Source organism: Pseudorasbora parva, chromosome 18, assembly GCF_024679245.1.
Source record: "Pseudorasbora parva isolate DD20220531a chromosome 18, ASM2467924v1, whole genome shotgun sequence".
Lineage (NCBI taxonomy): Eukaryota > Metazoa > Chordata > Actinopteri > Cypriniformes > Gobionidae > Pseudorasbora > Pseudorasbora parva.
In genome coordinates, this window is record NC_090189.1 from 27,594,202 (window position 1) to 27,618,142 (window position 23,941).

The 23,941-nt window shown below is 38.4% G+C and overlaps 3 protein-coding genes across 5 annotated transcripts in view; 2 read left to right on the forward strand and 1 right to left on the reverse strand.

Moving 5' to 3' along the window:
- rgs14b (regulator of G protein signaling 14b) overlaps nt 1-18,793 on the reverse strand; it is a 43,953-nt gene extending 25,160 nt beyond the window's left edge. For 2 of the 3 annotated variants that reach the window (XM_067423236.1, XM_067423238.1), the window contains exon 1: nt 10,459-10,596. The gene's annotated coding sequence lies outside the window, so the exon portion shown is untranslated. Of the gene's footprint in view, nt 1-10,458; nt 10,679-18,674 lie in introns of those variants that run through there. The other variant, XM_067423237.1, reaches the window with a different exon arrangement.
- On the forward strand, nt 1,886-12,344 carry arl3l1 (ADP ribosylation factor like GTPase 3, like 1). The gene is made up of 6 exons (XM_067423242.1): nt 1,886-2,089; nt 2,264-2,407; nt 7,303-7,419; nt 7,520-7,570; nt 10,510-10,695; nt 11,995-12,344. The coding sequence occupies exons 1-6, from the start codon at nt 2,072-2,074 to the stop codon at nt 12,040-12,042; spliced, it is 564 nt and encodes a 187-aa protein (XP_067279343.1). The 5' UTR covers nt 1,886-2,071; the 3' UTR covers nt 12,043-12,344.
- LOC137046150 (myozenin-2) lies at nt 14,933-23,834 on the forward strand. Its single transcript, XM_067423241.1, has 6 exons — nt 14,933-15,021; nt 15,222-15,313; nt 16,658-16,821; nt 19,411-19,567; nt 19,669-19,852; nt 23,613-23,834. The coding sequence occupies exons 2-6, from the start codon at nt 15,244-15,246 to the stop codon at nt 23,794-23,796; spliced, it is 759 nt and encodes a 252-aa protein (XP_067279342.1). The 5' UTR covers nt 14,933-15,021; nt 15,222-15,243; the 3' UTR covers nt 23,797-23,834.
- The last annotated feature ends 107 nt before the right edge of the window (nt 23,835-23,941 follow it).

The following is a 23,941-nucleotide window of genomic DNA, read 5'->3' on the forward strand; positions in this document are numbered from 1 at the left end:
GATGATCCATACAATGAATTTGTGGGAAAGAGTAGTGGAAGCAAGGCTAAGGGGAGAAGTGGACATTTGTGAGCAGCAGTATGGTTTCATGCCAAGAAAGAGCACTACAGATGCATTATTTGCTTTGATAATGTTAATGGAGAAGTACAGAGGGTCAGAAAGAGCTGCATTGTGTCTTTGTAGATTTAGAGAAAGCATATGGCAAATTGCCAAGAGAGGAGCTGTGGTATTGTATGAGGAGGTCTATAGCGGCGGAGAAGTATATTAGAGTGGTGCAGGATATGTATGAGAGCAGTAGGACAGTGGTAAGGTGTGCCGTAGGTGAGACAGAGGTCTTCACGGTGAAGGTGGTACTGAAGCGCCTCTGAGCGCCTTCTTGTTTGCGGTGGTGATGGACAGGCTGACAGATGAGGTCAGACAGGAATCTCCATAGACTATGATGTTTGCGGATGACATTGTGATCTGTAGTGAGAGCAGGGAGTAGGTGGAGGAAAGTCTAGAGGTGGAGGTTTGCTCTGGAGAGAAGAGGAATGAAGGTTAGTTGCAGCAAAACAGAATACATGTGTGTGAATAAGAGGAAACCAAGTGGAACAGTGAGGTTACAAGGAGGAGAGGTAAAGAAGGTGCAGGATTTTAAGTACTTAGGGTCAACAGTCCAGAGCAATGGGGAGTGTGGAAACGAGGTGAAGAAGCGTGTCCAGGCAGGTTGGAATGGGTGGAAAAAGGTGTCAGGTCTGTTGTGTGATAAAGGAGTACCAGCAAGAATGAAAGGAAAGGTGTACAGGACAGTAGTGAAACCAGCGATGTTGTATGGTTTAGAGACAGTTGCACCGAGGAAAAGACAGGAGGAAGAGCTAGAGGTAGCAGAGCTGAAGATGTTGAGGTTCTCTTTGGGAGTGATTAAGATGGATAGGATCAGGAACGAGTACATCAGAGGGACAGCACATGTGAGATGTTTTGGAGACAAAGTTAGAGAGGCCAGGTTGAGATGGCTTGGACATCTTCAGAGAAGGGAGAGTGAATATATTGGTAAAAGGATGCTGAGGTTAGAGCTGCCAGGCAGGAGGTCAAGAGGAAGACCAAAGAGGAGGTTTATGGATGTAGTGAAGGAGGACATGAAGGTAGTCGGTCTGAGAGAAGAGGATAAAAAGGATAGGACTAGATGGAGGCAGATGATTCGCTGTGACGACCCCTGAAGGGAACAGCCGAAAAAAGAAGAACAGACTCCAACCACTGCTATAGAAAACCATTTGATGGTGGTGACTGTCCTAGAAAGAACTATTATCAAAATAAAGAGTCTGAAACTCACTAGCACCTGTCCTGAGAAATACACACACACAAAAATACACATTAATAATAATAATACACATAAAAGTCAGGTTTACTTTATTATCTGTAATCTTAAAATTGTTCCCACTCACAGCCTGTAGAACCCTAATTTCAAACATGCACACTACTGACCTCTGCTGAATGGGAGAGGTATTGTGATGCCGAATTCAATAAGACCACACTGTCTTAAACAACAAGAAGTTTGAAACTGACATGAGATCTTACCTCATATCATTAGCTTGAGTATGTTTGTGCTTTTAACTTCTTGGTCAAGAAATCAACTAGTGTGATGAGAAGGCCACCCAAGCTTGCATATATGTTAAGGGAAAAGGGTGGGGGAGACAACATAGAGACACAGAATCTCAAGAGGCCTATCCTGAAGCAGGTGGTGGTTAAGGATAATCCAGGTAAGTCTTTAATGCTGGAGATGGGCTGGAGGAGAAGAGTGGAGGAGAGGCGGGCGGAGAGATTGCTAATTGTGTCCTACTAATCCATCCCCTCCCCCCACCTTCACCCACCTCCACATCCTCCCCTGTCACATATGAGGAAGGCCAGGCACATAGAGAAGCAAAGGTGGGCTACTGCACCCTGCAAACGTGAAGAAGAGATATTCTGAGGGAAGAAGACCAAAGAAATAGTGGACCAATAAGAAAACCCAGCATTTCCTTGGAAATATGCCACATAGAATGTAGCTACACCTTTCAATCTCTTTCTGCATCCTTTTCCTACCACAAAATTCACCATGGGAGAAGTCCAGAAGGTAAATTTTTCAATCTGACGGAAGGGCCTAATTGGAAATTGTTTGGAAGAAAGAATAGTTTATTAATGTTATACATTGTGATGGATTAGAGATCTCATGGCTGTACCTGAAACTTAAAACTATTAAAATGAAAGTATTTAATAAGATATTGAGGCACAAATGTTTGTTTTCAAGGGTTTGTTTTCAGTCATTGAGAAGTTAAAGGGCACTACAGAGCAAGAGCTTCGGATAGTCCTTCTCGGTTTGGATAATGCCGGAAAAACCACTTTGTTAAAACAACTTGCCTCCGAAGATGTGAACACCATCACCCCGACTCAGGTAAGATTGTGAGGAGCTTTTAAAGCATTGGATTTTTTACACTTTCTTAATATGCTAATTCAGTTAGTGTTACGACACATGAGGTTATGAAAGAAGTGCAGTCTCTGACATTACAGAATGTACATTCACTGCTTATCCAACTACTGAAGGATGTGTTATAATGACTATAGCAAAACAAAAAGTTAGTTAGTGTGTCATGCTAACATATTTACTTCACTTTTTTAGTTTTTAACAAATCCAGCAGAAATATTCTCAAAGCCTTCGACAGTTACACTTCAGTTTAATACCACAGTGAATCGGAAAGTTCATGCTAAAGTCATTCACCAATAGCTGCATCTTGTTTAAAACTAGACTGTACAACCAAAATGGATGAATCAGGTTAAGCAGTGATAAAGAGGGCAGACTGTGGGCAAATAGTACTGTGAAAAACTCCTTCAAAGGTTTTTGACAATGGGGATAACTTTTTAATGGCTTAGAAATATGAAAGCCTGTTTCTGCCTCAGAGTAAAAAAAAAAAAAAAAAGTGAGCTGGAGAATAGGATATATAATATGTTAATAAAATGTAATAAGGCATAGTCACAAATATGAAGAAAAAAAAACTGACCATTAAAATCAATCTGCAGTTGCGAGATATAACATCACATTAAGACGTATTGACATGTAAATAAATAAATTATATCATTAATTAATGAATCTGTACATTAATTAATTCTTTGCAAAACACACAGTATTATAATATACATTTGCAATTTATAATTGTTGAACAGTTTTTTTGTCAGAATAAAAGGTGAAAACCACTTCTATTTAGAAAATAAGTACTAATTTAACCTTCATAAGATGATAACTGATGGCTAAATGTCAGTTGTCATTAAAAAAAATCCCAACTTGCTGTTTGACCCCCTGTAAATATAAATGTGGTTCAACAATTGTATGTGTGTTGTATAATACAACACTGTCACTGTCATAACGAAAGTGATCCACTAGATGTTGAGGTCTAACAACCCTCAGAGACAAACAAAAAAAGCACCCATAGATTACAACCACTGCTATAGGAAACCTTTAGATGGTGCTGACTGTCCTAGAAAGAACTACTATCCAAATAAATTATATAAATAGACATGATGGCATCCCAATCTTTTAAGAAAGTTTCAGTTAATAGGATCAAATCTGGTCAGTCTGGTTTACCGCTCTGTTTACCGTTGAGGGGTCAGAGAAAGAGCATGTCTTGACTGTGTGTATTAGCACCGGCTATTAGAGAGAATGCATCTGACCTAAGTATTCATTAATATCAATTGATACGAATTTCAAATTCATCTAACATTGACTGAGAGTATTGTCAATCAGTGAATTTGTACAGTGGCTGCAATTGATGGATGTTAACACAATATATAGCGTGGATTCATTTGGACTCCGCTGTGCACAGCTTGCTGTAGTTAAGATGTTGGCACACTGTTGCTTGATTACTTAAAATATCCTAGGACCTGGATCTAATGTGAGACTATTTGCTGTTTAGCATGCGTTTTGTTAACAGCCATTATATGCTGCAGCCAGTTAAAGCTGTAAAGAGCCGAGGCCTATGGGGACAGAGGATCCTCTCTAATAATAGCACCACAACAGTGTCTTTAATCCCACGGTTAAAGATTACTTAACCATAAAGTCTCAGTAGTTGGAGGTTGCTCAGGGGCAGGATAAATTTAGACTAGGAGTTTAAATACAGCATGCCTCTATCTGTGGTCTTGTCAGGATTTTGCTAATCAAGCCAAACAGTTTATTGAATAAGTAAGTCACTCTTTTGGAATTGGAAGCCAATTCTGCCTCAGTAAATTATGAGAAGGTAACTGTAAGGTAATTTTTAATGTCACACTAAAATACATTTTTAGCTGTGGGATATAAAGTCACATTGTGAGATTTAAGTCACAATGTGGGATATATAATGTTGGGAAAAGTTACTTTCAAAAGTAATTTGTTACATTATTGTCACTACTTAAAACTAAATTACTTTTTTTATCGAAAGTAATGCATTGTTACTTTTCACACCTGTGCTGAGCCTGCTTCTTTGTTTTTTTAATAGCAAAAAAGTAATATTTTGGCAAATGTAAAAAGGCACTTTCACACCAAAAGTAAGAAAATGCAACTTCACTCTGTGCAGTCGAGGGTACAGCTCAAATAAATCCTTTCAGATGTGCTACCATTCTGGTTTGCAGAAGAAGAATGGCTGCTTCTGTAAATGCATACTCTCTTGAGTAGCCTACTTATTTTGAATAAAGTCATTTTGCGGCAGTAAAAAAAAAGTATGAATATGTGTGGTATGGATGTAATCTAGACATTCACCATCAGTGTTGGGGGTAACGCATTACAAATTACATAATCAAATAACTTTTTCCAAAAGTAACGCATTACTTTTAAATTGAAAAGTTACTTTTACAAATAGGTAACACAAGTTACATTTATTGACAGACAGCTCTCCTGTTCCTATAGAGAATAATGAGTTGTGTGCGTTGTGTAAACATGATGGTTATTGGTTATATACTCATCTCACTTGCAAAAAACAGATTCAGTATTACTCAAAATGAATAAAAACAGTGAAATGCAATCTCAAATTAATACACAATTTCGGATGTTGCCACTTCAGCAAAATGTACTCAATGTGATATTACTATTATTATTTTTTTACTAATATATATCTAAATTTAAAAGTAATGCGATACTTTACCAGTAACTTGAAAAAGTAATCTGATTATTTAACACGCCTTACCTGTAATGCATTACCCCTAACACATGGTCACAGATGTGAGACAGTCACATTGTGAATTTAAGTCAATGTGAGATGGAGAACTGGCACCCTGACTGAGCCTGGCTTCTCCCAAGGTTTTTTCTCCATTTTGTCACCTGAATGAGTTTTGGTTTCTTGCCACCGTCGCATCTGTTGTCTTTGGCTTTTGGCTAGCTCAGTTGGGGAAACTAAATTTTCAACTATATTACCAATCTGCCTGCATTGACTATGATAATTGAAATTAGCTGGATGACATCACTGTTTTCTCCAGAGCGGCTGTACAGCTGAATACAATTATGTTCCATTATTTTCCTGTTTAACACTGTGAAGCTGCTTTGAAACAATTAGAATTGTAAAAAGCGCTATATAAATAAATATGACTTGACTTTGACTTGAGATATGAAGTTGATTGTGAGACTTAAAGGACAAGTCCGGTGAGAAATGAACCTAGGGGTAATTAACAGATGGTTAACGAGTAGATCGCTCTCTGGGATGCGTTTTTTGTAGAGCTAGGAAATCGTAAATCGTGAAAATCGTATGTAAAGAACTTTATCTCTAAAAAACAGATTTGCTTATAACGCTAGTGTATGGGGCACAGGGTAGTAAAATTAAACCGCTAGTTAATACCACTAACAAGGATCAAAATAGCCTCACACTAATGGGTCCTGCACACTGTGCGATTTTCAAAATCCTTTGCGAATGTCCCTTGTCAGACTGTACGAACATGATCCCCGTGTCACACTGTAAGATCTCAGTTGTCATTAATGTCAGACTGCACGATAGTTTAGGCGCGCTAAAAACGGACGCGCGCAAAAAATCTCACCCGGAGCTTTATATCATCAATGAATGACGCGTTCAGTGACAGTGAGCTGCATTACACGCGGGACTGAAATGCTGGCTACAAATAAATTTCTAGCTCTCGTTTTGGTCATAGTTTGTCTTGAAAAACTGAGATATTTGACTGTTGTCGTAGGAGAAGTCACACTGCAGGATTCTGTGCCAAATCTTCTGACACTGCTAGAATTTCGTCTGAGGTAAAATTTGATCGCAGAGCTCATTAATCGGCGGCCGGTGAACATGTCAAACTAACGACCAAAGACGTCAGATTTTAGCCTAGGATCTGAGGAATCTTTTAGGATTTCCTAAATTTGTCTCAGACGGCCAAATCGTGGCCAAAATCGCACAGTGTGAACCCGGCTTAACACGGTAGCATAATGAGGGTCCCTACATGCAAACCGAAGGATTGAAAACTTGGTAAGTGTACAAACAGTTTAATAAGAAGATAGTTTATAAATACAGTCCATTAAGCGTATATAGACAGTAGCCATCTTGGAAAACAGTCTTGACAAGTCGATCCACAAATGCTGTGCTAAGTGATAAGTCGATAGGAATTAAGTTTGTGAAATCTAATTACCTGGACATTTTTATTTTTATTTATTTATTTTCTCTGTCACGTTCAGTGCTTTCTTCTGGAAACTATGAGATTCCAAGTTACAGTTCATCACTTAGCACAGCGTTCGTGACGTGACTCGTTGAGACTGTTTTCCAAGATGGCGCCTGTCCGTGAACGCGTAATGTACTGTGTTTATAAAGTATCTTCTTATTAAACTGTTTGTACACTTACGAAGTTCTCAATGCTTCGGTTTGCATGTAGGGACCCTCATTATGCTACCGTGTCAGTGTGAGGCTATTTTGAGCCTTGTTAGTGGTATTAACTAGCGATTTCATTTCACTTACCCTTTGCCCCATAGACAAGCGTTATAAGCTGATCTGTTTTTAGAGATAAAACTCTTTACATTCGATTTTCATGAAAACGCATCGCAGAGAACAATCTGTTAATTACCCCTAGGTTCATTTCTCACCAGAGTTGTCCTTTAAAGTCACAATTGTGACATTTAAAGTAACATTGTGAAATATAAGTCACAAGATATAAATTCTAAATTGTGATACGTCACAAGTGTGATATTTAAAATAACATTGGGAGAAATAAAAATGAATAAAGTAACAATTTTAAGATTTAAGTCACAATGTGACGCATAAAGTCACACAGACTTTATAAATCACAGAACATCTACAAAACATGTATCCACAGCTGTATTATATGATAATTGTGCTCTTTCAGGGCTTCAACATTAAAAGTGTGACCTGTGATAGCATGAAGCTGAATGTGTGGGACATTGGAGGACAGAGGAAGATCCGACCATTCTGGAAAAAGTACCTGGAGAACACCGATTTATTGGTATGACAGCAGTGCTCAACAGGGAAAATTCTGAAGTTAGCATGTTTCAAAGATCCTTTTTCTCTTTAATAGTTCTCATTCTCGCCCTCTACCTTTTTAGATCTACGTGATTGACAGTGCAGACAAAAAGCGATTTGAGGAAACAGGGCTGGTAAGAATCAATCTGTGACAATCATGGCTTCTCCATTTTTTTTCTTCTAAAAAGAATTGTATCTAACATATTTATAAGTCAAGCATTTTACTTAAAATGTAGTTTACTTGTAATGCGCACAGGCTGAATATGTTTTGTCTTGAGGCTCAATTCAAGCAGCTGTCAGCACAAACAAAAGGATATCCTACACTGTAAAAAATTATATGTTCAATAAGTTATGACAACATGTGTTTTTACACATCAAAATAAGTTAAGAAAGGTTCAACTTTTTGTTATACAAGAGTTATACAAAAGTTATACAAGATGCAACTAATTTTTTAAAGACAGTTTAACATAATTTAAGTTGGAATTACTTAAACATCCAAGTCAATTGTACTCAAAAATTTCAGGCTGTAACTTTTTTCCTGTGTAGGTTACTCCTAACTTCTAAAAAAATAATATGTCCCTTAAGAGATCTTTCAAGAAGAAATGTTTCAAACTATCCTTTTAGTTTCAAACAATACGTTAATGGCTTTAAACTTTTTTACTGCGCATCCTTAATTAGTTCCTCATATTTAAGAGTGTTGAAATTAGGGATGCACCGAAATGAAATTCTTGGCCGAAGCCGAAACCGAATAATAATGAAATGCTTGGCCGAAGACCGAAGGCCGAATACCGAACACGGTGTTTCGCATTTTTTCCATTTATTTGGCAATTTTTTTTTACCATTACAATAATTAAATAGTAAAAATTTGCTTTTTACTATTTTGTGTTGCTTTTCAGAGAAATAAATCAAATAACAAAAATACAATTTCAAAATATTTATTTAACACTGAATTTTTTTTAACATTCCAGCAGATATTATACAACCTAAGCACAACATAACTTAAAATAAATAATTAGTAAAATAAAAAATATATTTTTATTTGGCCATCTTAGAAGCCCCCCTTCTTGAATAGCCTATGTTAGGCCTATAACTGACTGCTGAAAGAATGTAACTCTGTATGTCTACAACAACTAATGTGCATTGAATAGTGCAAAAAATGTGGATGAACCCACAACAAATAAATAACTGTCTTAGACATAAGCCTACTTAGCCTACTTCTTCAGGAAAAGTGGCAGGTTCTTCTTTATGAAAAGTAGCTTCTCTGCTTTCTCACATGAAAGTCAGTTCCTCTTCTCATCGATGACATGAGATGCAGCACTAAACAGTGCTTCCACACTGCTGACATGTTTGCTGCATAAAGCACGCAGCTCTCACTCTACGTGGGTTACTTTTTGATCGCGTCATTAAAAACGTCATTGTTCGGCCAAAATTATTCGGCCTTTTTACTTATTCGGCCGAATGCCGAAAGTGCTTTTTTTGGCTATTTTCGGCCGAATAATTTCGGTTGCCGAATATTCGGTGCATCCCTAGTTGAAATGCCACAGTTATATGCCTACGTTGCATTATGTTGGGCTTGTCCCCTAACCAGAATTTAACTTCCCCTCTATAATAAATATATCAAAAGTTTTCAAATCAGGGGAATTTTTCATTGCACATTGAATTAAAAATATACTTAATTTGGTACTATACAAACAATATATTTGGTTATGGTGGAAATTAGAAGTCAGAGAGTCTTAAAATTCTGAAGTTTAAAATTCTCATTTTAAGATAATATATTAATATAATATTAAAGCAGCACTTGGCAACTTTTGCTCTCGGGGTCCCCCTACAGTTGGGAAAAAATAATGTCCTCAACTACTGTCGTAAGCTCTGTCATCCTACAACAGGGGATGCCATCTCGCGTGCATTTGTTGACATGACAACCCTGATAGCCCTGAGCTAGTAATGCGCGGGTCATCTCATAACCCGCGGACCCCGTATGTCTATATAATGGTGATAGGGTGCGGGCGGGTTGTAAAAATATATACAGTGGTGCGGGGCGGGCCAAATAACTTCATAAAAGCGGGTTGGTGCAGCACTAACAGTTACCCTGAACACTGCAAGAGGAGTTCATACGCAGGTGTTCTTCTGGCGTCGCGTTTGAAATGTCTTCATCCCAGGTACAGTCAGTGGCATATGTTTCAGCATGTCATGAATATAATTTCATGGGTTTTATTTTTTTTCAAACGCCAAATAATCACGATGCTCACGTTTACAAGCCAGCATCATTATAATAGTCTATTGGTTACCGTTTTACAGAATCTATATGATACTTCAATTCAATGTTTGAGTGGTAGGTAATCACCATAAGCATGACGGCATCGGTCGGGCACGCCTCCTTCAGCTCACGCCGACGAGCAAACGCTGGTCCAAAGTTGATCCTCATCCTGCCTTTAATCCCATCACTTTTTCGTTTCATCTTATTGCTTTCCTCCAACAAAACCTTTGCGTTCTTATTTGTCTCTGCTGCTCCGGACATGACTATATTATCCGACGAACAAAGTTGGGCTCGCACGTCCGAATTAAAGGAAGTGTGGGTGTTGGTGGAAGTGATGTATATTACTACCCGAAACCCGAAGTTTAAAAGTACGATTAAAAACGATACAGACCCCATCAAGCTTTGGCAGACGTGTCATTCAACCTATTGTAAGTCAATGTATCATCACAAGAGTCTTGAAAATATATTATGAAGGTTGAAAAGTTACCTAGTGCTGCTTTAAAGAATTTGTTTTGAAGATTACAGGTAGCAAAAGGTGCTCACTCCTACCATTATCAAAATGTTCTACACTGTATAAAAACTATATACCACTCTGATGATACAGTGTCTTTCTGGTTTGTACACTGGGGGTCCCACAGCACAACTGATAAGTCTCATAGCTAGCAATGGTTTTTAGTTCAATAATTGGGGCACACAAAAAAAATCTATAAAGTGAATGCACTGTAAGGGTAAAGCACTCTGGATTGCAGCATATAGTAGTCTAACCTCTATGGTGCTGATTACACCACACTCTTCTGTGATGACCTTCTTCCACAGGAGCTGTCAGAGCTCATCGATGAGGAGAACCTGAAGGGTGTGCCATTGCTCATCTTTGCCAATAAACAGGACCTGGCCACAGCCTCCCCTGCCAGTGAGATCGCAGAGGGCCTCAACCTGCACACGTACCGGGACAGAGAGTGGCAGATCCAGGCCTGTTCTGCCGTATCTGGGGAAGGTGTACAGGTTTGTTTATATATAGTGAATTTAATTTGTAACAGCTTTTTATTCAAATCTTTGAAATAACCATATAACCATTATAATGTAGTTTTAAATAATTTATTTATAATATAAATATTGCCAAAAGTATTGGGACACCCCTCCAAATCATTGAATTTAGATGTTCCAATCACTTCCATGGCCACCGGTGTATTAAATCAAGCACCTAGGCATGCAGAAGCTAATACAAACATTTGTGAGAGAATGGGTCGCTCTCAGGAGCTCAGTGAATTCAAGCATGGTACCGTGATAGGTTGCCACCTGTGCAATACGTCTTTTAAATTTACAAATTGGAAGTAACTGGGAACAGTAACTCAGCCACAAAGTGGTAGGCCACGTAAAATCACAGAGCGGGGTCAATGCATGTGTCGCCAACTTTCTGCAGAGTCAGTAGCTACAGACCTCCAAACTTCATGTGGCCTTCAGCTTAGCTCAAGAGCAGAGCGTAAAGAGTTTTATGGAATGGGTTTCCATGGCCGAGCAGTTGCATCCAAGCTGGCCTTTATAGCAGTGGAGACGTGTTCTCTGGAGTGACGAATCACACTTCTCTGTCTGGAAATTCAATGGACGAGTCTGGGTTTGGCAGTTGCCAGGAGAACGGTACTTGCCTGGCTGCATTGTGCCATGTGCAAAGTTCGGTGAAGAGGGGTAGGGTTCTTTTTCAGGGGTTGGGTTTGGCCCTTTAGTTCCAGTGAAATGAACTCTTAATGCTTCAGCATACCAAGACATTTTAGACAATTTCATGCTCCCAAATTTGTGGGAACAGTTTGGGGATGGTCCCTTCCTGTCTCAACAGGTCCATAAAGACATTGATGAGCGAGTTTGGTGTGGAGGATCTTGACTGGCCTGTCCTGATCAACCCAATATAACACCTTTTAATAACAAAAAAGTAATATTTTGGCAAATTTAAAGGCACTTTCACACCAAAAGTAAGGAACACCTTCGGATGAATTAGACTGAGAGCCAGGCCTTCTTGTCCAAAATCAGTGCCTGACCTCACAAATGTGCTTTTAGAAAATGGGTCAAACATTCCCATAAACACACTCCTAAACCTTGTGGAAAGCCTTCCCAGAAGAGTTAAAGCTGTTATAGCTGCAAAGGGTGGGCCAACTCCATATTAAACCCCACGGATTAAGAATGAGATGTCATTAAAGTTCATGTGCATGTAAAGCCTGGCATTCCAAAACTTTTGGCAATATAGTGTATATACATAATATATATTATGATTTTCCATGATTAGACGCAAGACATTATTTTGTCTTTCAGGATGGGATGAACTGGATCAGCAACAATATTGTAAATAAGAAGAAATGAATCTGCTCACCTCAAAGTGTTATTTTGTAATTAATCTAATACATCTGTTAATATAAACCACATTTAAAATATTTGCTTTGGAAAACGCGTTTTGTAAAAAATATTAATTATATTGTAAATTTGTTTCCTAAAGAGACTGGCAGGAAACAAAAAATTCCCCTCTCTCATCTCGTATGCCCTTATGCTCTTACAGAGCTGCTCTCTGCAAAAGACAAGTTTCATTACAATCTGTTTATCATGATGTTGCTGTCATGTTTTTGAGAAATGATGTACCAGGGCATAAATAAAGCACACAAGCAAGATTTGCAGCCTAAAATAAAGATGAGGCATTCATGTATCTATCACAAATAAATATAGTCTTCTTCAGCTGTTTTGATAGTTGTCACACAAAATAATTATCTTTAACAGAGCAAAACTCTTGTACTTTGTGTAAGGTGATATGTGAAACACGTGTTTTTTTTGTTTTTTGTTTTTTTGTTTTTGTCTTAGTATGAATGGATTTGGTAGTTTCTATATGATTATCCTGTGTGGGCATCATGTGTATGATTATGTCAAATGAAAGTGTGACTACGTTTTCTCTAGTTGTTTAAGATTATACATTTTAACTCAAACAAAATCCTGGAATAGTCATGTTTAGGTTTTTTTTTGTTTTTTGTTCACATTTTCCAACCTTTTTGGAATATCTAAAACAGATACTCAAGCAAGAGTGCTATTGTTCTGACTAACATGTCATCTCAGCTGTGGTGATGTCTCAGCTGTGGAATCAACAATAAGGTAGATTGTGAGTGTGATCATTTTATATAACACTGTAATAAACAGGAAGTTAATACTGAATAACTTACATTTTAGATGCAATATTCCTAGTGATGTTGATTTGTTTTTGCTCTTTACACAAAAATAGTTCAAATCAAACATAATTTAGTTCATTAGATAGTTTATTTAGTTAACTTTCTGTGATATTGGATCTCATTCACTAATAATTGTGTGGAACATTCATGGTTATTCGCACAGGAGAACTGAAAATTTCCATTTCACTCTTAGCAAACATTAGCCTAGAAATCTAGACGCACCCTAGCGGCAGCAAATCTAATCTGCCGCGAGTATCGTCTAGCAACTCTCAATACACTTTTGAGCTGTAAAAACCAAACTCTGGTCAGACCAATCACATTGTGTATAGAGTCGGTGGGCGGGTCTTAATATTGTAATGGCAGAGTTGCGCTTGCGTGCTACTATTAAACACAGAGGCTGTCGAACAGTGGTCTTTCGAATCAGCTTTGACCGCGACTCTGGAAGACTTGAGAAAAGAACAAAGAACGGCACTGAAGTCATTCTTAAAAAGGGAAGATGTGTTCGGAGTTTTGCCGGCCGGATACAGCGAATTTTTTAATCTATCAATGAGCTCCGCTTTACGTTGCTCTGGTTGGTTGTAGCTCTATCCAATTGTGAGCAGAGGAAGTTTGAAAGAGGACCGTTTATCCCGCCCCTCGGATTGAGCCCTGTCAATGGTGAGTTTCCAGACCAAACATCTTGATGTGGGTCTTGCTTGTCAAGCTAAGCAAACATATGACATGCTCTAAGGCAAACAAGTGGAGCTCACTGAGCCAATGATGGGTTGAGCTTGAACTAGTTCAGATCCACCTCTGTGGACCTGATTAGTTAAGTTAAACAATAGGCCATATAGGCTTGGAGTGGCTGGACCTTCAAGCTCCACCCATGACAGAGAGTGGGAGCTGGACGTCATTTGGCTCTGCAGCGAACACCACTTGCATTATAATTTTCTATTATAATCTTCACAAATGAACACAACTTTAAATACAATCACCAGAAATAATAAGTGTAGGCTATAAACTAACTTCATGGTCACATGACTTCAACATCACAAACATTACACTTTAAACGTCTTAAAGGTGCAATATGTACGATTTGTTGGTTAAAATATTCAAAAACCACTAGAAAATGTAATATATTTTGTTGGCGTGTACAATATCCCAAATGTTTCCACGAATGTTTAAATCCAGAGAAATAAAATTTAACAAGGACATGGACCATGTCCATGCGTCGCCTATCAATGACATCATACCTGTGTAACCCTCGATTTCCAAAGACCAATTCCTGATTTATTTATTTTTTTCCATTAAATATTTTATAAGCTGTTATAACTCTGACTGTTAGACTGTTGAGAAACTGGATACATTCAATCGACATAAAATGAATAATAAATTAATAAACATGAATAAAACTTTAACAAATTCGCTAACACAATTGTATATTACCATGTCCTTTTATATATCAAAGGCTCAAGGGAAAGTTGATTTCTCAATCAATCATCCCTTTAAGTTAAGTAAAGTTACCTGTGTAACTTAAGGCCAAGTATGGTAACACACACATTCAGAATTTGTCCTCTGCATTTAAGTTAGTGCATACACATCAGGAGTAGTGAGTAGTGTGAACCACACACAGCAAAGTAGGCATTCAAACAAAAAAAAATATTCAAACAAACACATTGACTTTGGGACAATGGACTAGAAGTGCAAAACTGCCAAAAGTGCTTAGAAAACAACAACTTGTTCCAAGGTTTTGGCCTAAAAATATACCTCATCCCTGCAGCAGTCTATTTAAGCAAACACTGAAAAAGTGAAGTCCCTTCTCAGACTCATGGCATCCCTTCAGCAAAAGGTGTTGAACCCCAGAGGCAAACAGACTTGTGCATGACTCAAGAGTCTTGCCTTCCTTCCAGGTCACTGGTCTGAACGCTTAATGTTATGGCCAGTGGATCAAATTTTCATTAGTGTGGATGCTGAAGCTCTACCGTGCTAATCCAAGCCCATTAGATACACACCTCACTTGCTATAATAAGACATTGATCTAACCAGGGCAAAAAAAATAAGGTCCACAGTGTATCTAACACATAAGCGTTTCTACCTCGGGGCAGGATACATCAACTACAGCCTGGCATCAGTGCAAAGGATTTAAAAATTGGTAAGTTTTGCTATAATAATGAAAAGATGTTTGTTCTGGGATCTATGCGACTCCATTTAAACAAGTGTTTTCAGGCCTGATTTGACATCAAATTAGGAGAACATATGAATATAGCATAAAGAAAGTATCAAATCAGATTTGTTTTAGTGTGGGGAAATCTAAAAAATGAATAATAATTCTTCTGGACTGTTTTATTGAAGACTGGACGCTATTAAAATCATCATGCCTGTGCCATACACTGACATATCTAAGGAGATAGATCAACAGGAGCTGTGCTCGGACACAGATGGAGGTAAGAAGCAGGAAAATAAATAAAAATTCTTCAAACAGCATGCCTTTTCAATGGATGTGACTGATTCAATGAAATCAACTTGAAAGCAACAGCACTATGACGTGTGGGAAAAGAACCACAACAGTCTGTAAAGTGAAGACAGAGCCAAATATTCACTTTCTGCTCTGGCATGTCTCAGCTGCTTTGACTCAGTTCCCAAAACAGTAAGGATATTTGTAATGTAATATGACAGCAGGAGACTAAATGCTTTACTCCAGAAGATCATGACTCATCCACGCCTGATTGGGAAAGATCTGAACCCTCTTAAACATTTCAGAACAAGCAGCAGGCTGAGGTTACACTCAGATGCCTGTGTCAAATTTAACAATTTAATCCCAGCCGCACATATTGTGCGCATGCTTGGAGAGTCAAGGTGGTGACAGAAAATGTTAGACGTGCTTTTGATGATGTTAATTATGAATGACTACACAGTGTTAAAGCAACCCTGTGACTGTCAATGAAAATTAAAAAATAATTACCGTATTTTCCGGACTATAAGTCGCACTTTTTTTCATAGTTTGGCTGGTCCTGCGACTTATAGTCAGGTGCGACTTATATATCAAATTTAATTCATACTGACTGACAAGAATAAACATATAGCCGCGAGAATGCGCTCTATGCTGCTCCTGTAGCCTAATATTTACTTATAGACAACAATTTAGAAAGACTGAACACAAACAAAATGCCCCCATAAAGAAAATCTTATTCTGCAAAACACAAACAGCATGTTGTAAAATATGCAGCGGAGAACGATTCTCACAGCGTTCGTCTCGCGCGGCTGAGCCTCTACCGGCAGAGAGTTCAAGCGTCTGTGGACTCGTTCCTTCAGCTCTGGCCATCTTGCTTACAGTCCGCAAGTAGATTTCTTTTTCTTCTTCATCACAGTTAAAGTAACCTCTGCTTTTCGCCAGTCCCTTACAAGTTTCTCACTCACTTCAAACTTTCTTTCTTCTGCTCGGGTTATGCAGTGAAGCGGGCACGAGCGAGTGCACGCGAGCAGGTGCTCGCATGCGCGCGCGGGTGCTCGCGTGCTCGCATGCGCGCGGCTCCAGCTCTGCCCTAATGCGACTTATAGTCCGGTGCGACTTATATATGTTTTTTTCCGCGTCATGACGCATTTTTTGACTGATGCGACTTATACTCCGGAGCGACTTATAGTCCGGAAAATACGGGTAAGTAACATTCATATGATGTAATTAGTAGTTTATAGCGCTGTAATTACTAGTTTATAGCATTTTACTGTAGTTTCATGATGGAGCGTAGTTGTGTGAATAATATAAAATGCATTTCACTTTATCTGTGCAGGTAAATCAGCATGTCTGAACCTGGGAAAGAAGATCAGTGTTCCTCGGGATCTGATGATGGAGGAGCTTAGGCTGCAGTCAAACAGAGGATCTATTATGTTTCATGAGAGACTCAAAAGAGTGGAGAGATTCACCTTGGAGAATATAGCACAAAGACATCTCAATGTAAGACATCTTACTGTGTTCACTAGGTTAAAGTCAAAATGAAATTAGAATGGACCATATTTGCTTTCTTAAAAGGATAGTTCAGCCCAAAATTAAAATGGCGTGTTTATCCAAGTCAAGATGTAGGTGTGTTTGTTTCTTCAGTAGAACACAAATGAAGATCTATCTATCTATCTATCTATCTATCTATCTATCTATCTATCTATCTATCTATCTATCTATCTATCTATCTATCTATCTATCTATCTATCTATCTATCTATCTATCTATCCATCCATCCATCCATCCATCCATCCATCCATCCATCCATCCATCCATCTATCTATCTATCTATCTATCTATCTATAGTAAAAAAAACAAAAAACAAATCAGGTCTCTAGTGACTGATCAAATCTAAAATTTTCAGTTGGCCAAATTGAATTTCTGTTAATTAAATTGCATCAATTCACAGAAATTTAATTCAGCCAACTAAAATTTTTTAGATGTGATCAGTCACTAGAAAATTTGCAATTGGATATATATATATATCTTACGCCGTTTTTTTTTTTACCTTCTCTGGCAGAAGTAATGGAGCTGGGGAATACTAGGTGAGATTCATTAGCCTAGAAATCTAGACACACCCTAGCGGCAGCAAATCTAATCTGCCCGCAAGTGTCGTCTAGGAACTCTCAATACCCTTCTGAGCTGTATTCCCCTAACTCTTGCCGGGCCAATCACATCGTGTATAGAGTCGGTGGGCGGGGCCATAATGACGACGGCTGAGTTGCGTTTGCGTGCTTCTAGTTAACACAGAAACTGACGAACGGCGGTCTTTTGAATCAGCTTTGACCGAGACTCTGGAAGACTTGGAGTTAAGCTTTTCTCTGAGAAAAAAAACAAAGAACGGCACTGAAGTCATTCTTAAAACGGGAAGATGTGTTCGGAGTTTAGCCGACCGGATACGGTGAATGTTTAATTTATCAACAAGCTCTGTTTCACCTTCGTTGCTCTGGTTGGTGTAGCGCTATCCTATCGCGTGCAGAGGGAGTTTGAAAGACAACCGTTTATCCCGCCCCTCGGATTGAGCCCTGTCTATGGTGGGTTTCCAGACCAAACATTTTGATGTGGGTCTGGCTTGTCAGGCTAGAGATTCGTCTGATATGAGGTAAAATATCACAAATACTGATCGGTCTCTCGCAGAAACCAATCGTTTCGTGTCTTAAGACTTTAATGTGTCACCACGAGCCGCAGGGTTTAATATGGATTCGTACATTTATGTGTTTTTTACTCTCATAGAAAACACACCATTAGACAAGCAACAGTTGGAGTTAAAAATCTTAATTTGTGTTCTACTGTAGAAACAAACACACCTACATCTTAGATGCCCCGGGGGTAAGCAAATAAACATAACATTTTCATGCTGAATTTTCTGAACTATCCCTTTAATATTCCAGGTTCAATACTATTATAGTTTATGAATTTGGTTCCAATGTTAACCCTCTGGGCCCCTTTGGTCAAAATTAAAATTTTGAATTATGGAATTTAAAATTTTTGGGAAGACACTTGGAGACTTTTGTCACAAAGGTGAACACACACACAAAAATCATGGGCATGATTCGGATATCATATGTTAAATGGTGAAAAAAAAGTCACACTAGGCTCCATCTTGGTCAAAAATGACTGACATAGGACATGAATGGGAAATGCGACCACTCAGAGAATCTTTTGATTATGCAATCTACAAATCAGCCACTGTGCAGAAAAAAAAGTGCACAGCAAATAAGGGGTAAGATATCAAGAGTGAAAAATAAACATCCCTACACATACATGAACTATGAAGTTTTTGCATTAAATGTATTAAATGCTTTGCTCACCTGTCACCTCGCTCTTTCCACGTTAAATTGACACTTTGCACTGTCACCAGTAAGCCAAGCCTACTTTAATAAGATTGGTCATCTCAGTCATTTTGATATTGACGATTGGTGTTAGAGCGCTGAGGAGACAAACAAATTTAACTTTTAATTTTTTTTTGCCAATTTGGCCATTTTTAGTTATTGAAGGGGATTTGTCCCCCTCAATGTCTATGGTGGTTACAGCACTGCCCTGTAGACTTGGATTTGCTCATTTAGGTGTGTTTAGTTACCAATGAGGCTAAACTATGTCAGAAGGCCTCCCAGGAGCAGGATTGGACACCCCAAAAATGTTTAAACCTTAACCTTCCAGCAACATTTAGCCATAATTACAACACACCTGAAGCAGTTCATCAAGGTCTTCAGGAACACTAACTTTACGGCAGGTGTTTTGGAGCTAAACTCCTCAGGCCCTCCAGGAGCAGGAAGTAACTATTAATCTTATACACCCCAGTGGTTCTCAAACCTGTCCACCAGCCCTGCACATTTTGTATGTCTCCCTCATCTATCACACCTGATTCAATTCATGAGCTCATTACGGCAAGACCTGAAATGGTGGAGTCAGATGTAGGGAGACATACAACATGTGCACGGCTGGGGGTACTCCAGGACAGGTTTGAGAACCACCATACACTATCCTCATAAAGTTTCTTTAAGAGTGTGACTCAGTAATAATTGAAGACGATTTAACACTGCCTAGCACTTAGATGAAGCCCTTCAAGGCCAGAATGCCACACAAGGAGAGAAAGGAAGTGAGTACTCTGAAATCTACATCACCCAGCCTGGAAAAAACAACCTGGTCACCACACTCAAGCGCACAGTTGCTAAGAAAGGAAACCCAAGCTTCCTTGCACCTGGTAAATACAGAAGAATGTATATCTTTAATTCTGTACATTGAGGTCATTTTTGTACTCAAGGTCAAGGGAAAACCTGATGGTCACTCGTTTGTCTCACACAGGTTATGGGGGGCCTCTGAAAGAGGTTCCTCCTGAAAAGTTCAATGTCACTGTAATTCCAAAGTCTTACCAATCACCCTGGGAGGAAAAGCCCATTGACAGCGGAACATTCTTGGCTACTATAAGTATCAACCTGCCTGAGCCACCATACAAACTCACCCCAGCCAACTACAAATGCTTCAACAGGTACCCATTAAGCACCCATTAAGGCGTCCTCATTAGAAAATTCAACCTTGGGTACATTTTAAAGTCCCAGTAAACCGCAAGTAGCGAGTAAGTTCTTCAGTGCTGTGACGTATTTCCAAGTGAAACGGAATATTGAATAGAGGGCAGGGTTTTACTTCAGCACTCTTCCTCTCCATCTCTCGTTCATAGCAGATGAACAGTTGGAGGGGAGTGGTTACGCATTTTCAAACCTAAGCCGTCCAACTGCCATCATCTGAGAAGGAACGCCGTTTTCAGACTGGAAATTACTTTTCAGATTTTGATTAAAGATTACCACGACAAACAATTATTTTTTTCTGTGTATTAACTCGCACGGATTAATTGTTCACCCTAAGACCTTTAATATGTGCTAACAAAGTAAATAGGGTACATTTTTATTTCAAATTTTAAAACTTTAAAGTAAAACTTTATCCCATTTACTTTCTAACGCCCGTTTCACACATACTCCGTCTGCAGTGCGTGTGCGTTGCGTATTTTTTTCCGTACCCATGTTAACGGATGACAGCTTTCACACTGCACGCGGATGCTGTCCGTCAGTCCGTTCCAGGAGCGTTGCGTCTGCAGCAGTGCACGGATCGTTTTCGTACCGAGTCTATTTTTTGCTGCGCTGCGTTGCTGCATTAAAGCGACAGAACATTGTTCGCATTAAAATAAACATGTACTGACACGAAAATCTAGTAATTTCACCACAGATGCATATTATTTAAAATATACTCTTGTTTCAAAGTCAACACGTGGCTTTTTTCTCAAGTAAAGCAACAAAACGACACCTTACCAGGCATTTAGGTTAAAAAAATGTGCCATAAAGGATAGCACTCGTAGCCTAGCCTACTTTCTTGGAGGTGAAAAGCATAGTTCTTTTTGACCTGCAGGATTTCTTTTAAAATCGTGTAAAAACGAAAGAAAAGACGAGCGTCGTCTGTTTTTGAATAGACTATTGTAAGTTTCTAATTTAAAATGTTTGTGATTTAAGGCTATAACCTGTGTTTAAATGTTTTGCCACTTGTGTGAGCTAAATCGAAAGTATATAAATATAAATAAATGAATTTAATAAAATGTTGTTTTTTAAATGTAGTAGCCTAGGCTACGTAACCTGACTTCTATTAAAGAGTAAACAAAGAGAATTGGAATTCTGACGAGGCATGTTCAGTAAAAACGTTTGGATTTAAATAAAAAATAATGAATCAATGCTGTGTTTGTGGTATGCAACAGCGGATCAGTTGCGGACTGCAAACGCAGCATATGTGAAAGGACTACAGGGTGTGGGGCTCCTGCAACGCACACGCAACGCAACACGCACCGCACACGCACTGCAGACGGAGTATGTGTGAAACGGGCGTAAATGTTTATAATTGCTAAATGTAAAAAATAAAATAAAATAAAAAGATGAAAATGTAGTAATTTTTCCTTCTTCAGAAATAACTTTTTTTTCACGTATGCCACACAGGCTATTAAATAATGTTACCAAGTAGCTATTTAGTGACTGACATATTGTCCAGTTTCATTTTGACATAAAGAATTAAGATTATTGGATTAAAAATGGATTGCAAACTGCAATGTCTGCCCACTTTTTCAAATGCCTTGGTTCTGGAAGAATTTCTCCCAATAAATTGAAATATACTAATATATATATATATATATATATTTAGAGAACAGCATTAATTTCATAATGTGATTTACCCCCCATTGTAAATTATTTTACTTAAATGAAAGGTTGGATTTTTGTGAATTTTCTAAAATAAAACATCAAAAGGATAAACAATGCAGATTATTTTTTACAGCCATAGTTGATCATATTTACCAGGGGAACCAACAATTTTGACCACGACTGTGTATATATACACATACATACAGGTCCTTCTCAAAAATTTAGCATATTCTGATAAAGGTTATTGTTTTCCATAATGTAATGATAAAAAATAAACTTTCATATATTTTAGATTCATTGCACACCAACTGAAATATTTCAGGTCTTTTATTGTTTTAATACTGATGATTTTTTGGGCTCATGAAAACCCCAAATTCCTCAAAAAATTAGCATATGAAAAGGTTCTCTAAACGAGTTTATTAACCTAATCATCTGAATCAACTAATTAACTCTAAACACCTGCAAAAGATTCCTGAGGCTTTTAAAAACTCCCAGCCTGGTTCATTACTCAAAACCGCAATCATGGGTAAGACTGCCGACCCGACCCTGTCCAGAAGGCCATCATTGACACCCTCAAGCGAGAGGGTAAGCCACAGAAAGAAATTTCTGAACGAATAGGCTGTTCCCAGAGTGCTGTATCAAGGCACCTCAGTGGTAAGTCTGTGGGAAGGAAAAGGTGTGGCAAAAAATGCTGCACAACGAGAAGAGGTGACCGGACCCTCAGGAAGATTGTGGAGAAGGACCGATTCCAGACCTTGGGGGACCTGCGGAAGCAGTGGACTGAGTCTGGAGTAGAAACATCCAGAGCGTGTGCAGGAAATGGACTACAGGTGCCGCATTCCCCAGGTCAAGCCACTTTTGGGCTAGAGAAGCAGCACTGGACTATTGATCAGTGGTCCAAAGTACTTTTTTCAGATGAAAGCAAATTTTGCATGTCAAAATTGGCAAGGAAATGCCAAAATGCCTGAAGTCCAGTGTCAAGTACCCACAGTCAGTGATGGTCTGGGGTGCCATGTCAGCTGCTGGTGTTGGTCCACTGTGTTTTATCAAGGGCAGATACTGAAATATTTCAGTTGGTGTGCAATGAATCTAAAATATATGAAAGTTTATTTTTTATCATTACGTTATGGAAAATAATGAACTTTATCACATATGCTAATTTTTTTGAGAAGGACCTGTATGTGTATCTATGTATTTTATATATATATATATATATATATATATATATATATATATATATATATATATATATATATATATATATATATATATATATATATATAATCAACTCTTTTGATTTGCAACTCAAAAAAATAAATTGCTACAAAATGTATGTTTCCCATATAAAAAGGCCTTTTAGAGTTTAAGAGCCATGAACCAAACTGACCAGCTACATGGAGAATCACTACATAAATTAAACACTTCTTTTTCAAAGGGGACTTGCAAAATTCATGTTTAGTTTTTGAAAATATTTATGTCTGCACTGCAATGTGTGTAGCCTACACAACCATCCTATTGTGGCAAAAATCCATGCTCCATTTATTTTCCCCATAAATCTGTCTCAAAATGAACTTTGTGAGTTTTTGACAGTTTGCAATAAGAAGTGAAAGGGAAATTATTTTAATACTCACGCAGTCAGCCAGCTTTCTGTGGACGTGCTTCAGATGTGTGTGCGCTCAGAAAAAACATATATCTGAAGTTTCAACTGATGTGGATTTAAAATGCATGCATGATAATCAAAACCAAAGAAATGTTTTTGGAAGTAGCAGTATTAGCTTTGGACGACGGATGCACGAGGTGTACAGGCCCCGCCCCCTTCTGGAAAGCAGGGCGTGGTGGAGCAGCCACTCATTTGCATTTTAAGATATATGCACTAAACAGCAAGGTTTTTTTTTTCCAAAAAAGCTTAAACTTCAGACACATTCTGGGGACACCTAACACTTATATTACATCTTGTAAAAAACAGCATAACAGGTCCCCTTTAAAGCAAAAAACAGCTTTTTAACATGTCCAGTCTGATTATTTTTAGCAATGAAAAGGAATATAAACAGCAATCCCTGTCATTCTTTCCAGAGCTCCTATGCCATTTGGTGGGACAGCAGGTACAGTGAGAACTCTGCCGCTACCTGGTTTTGAGATGCTGCAGGCTCACACAGAGCCACACCTAACCTGGGACAGGATGTGCAACCGGCCGAATTTTAACCGTACACCACAGGGCTGGGGAATCCTGCATGCAATAGAGTCTCCCGATTTGTGAAGCTGATTTGACAAAATATAAGTGAGGACAGAGAGGCATAAAAAGCTACTGTGAGCTGAGCTATTGTGAGACATCAAATACCAATTTAAAGTTTACATACATCATTATTTATATGCCTATCATTATCACTATTAATATATTATGA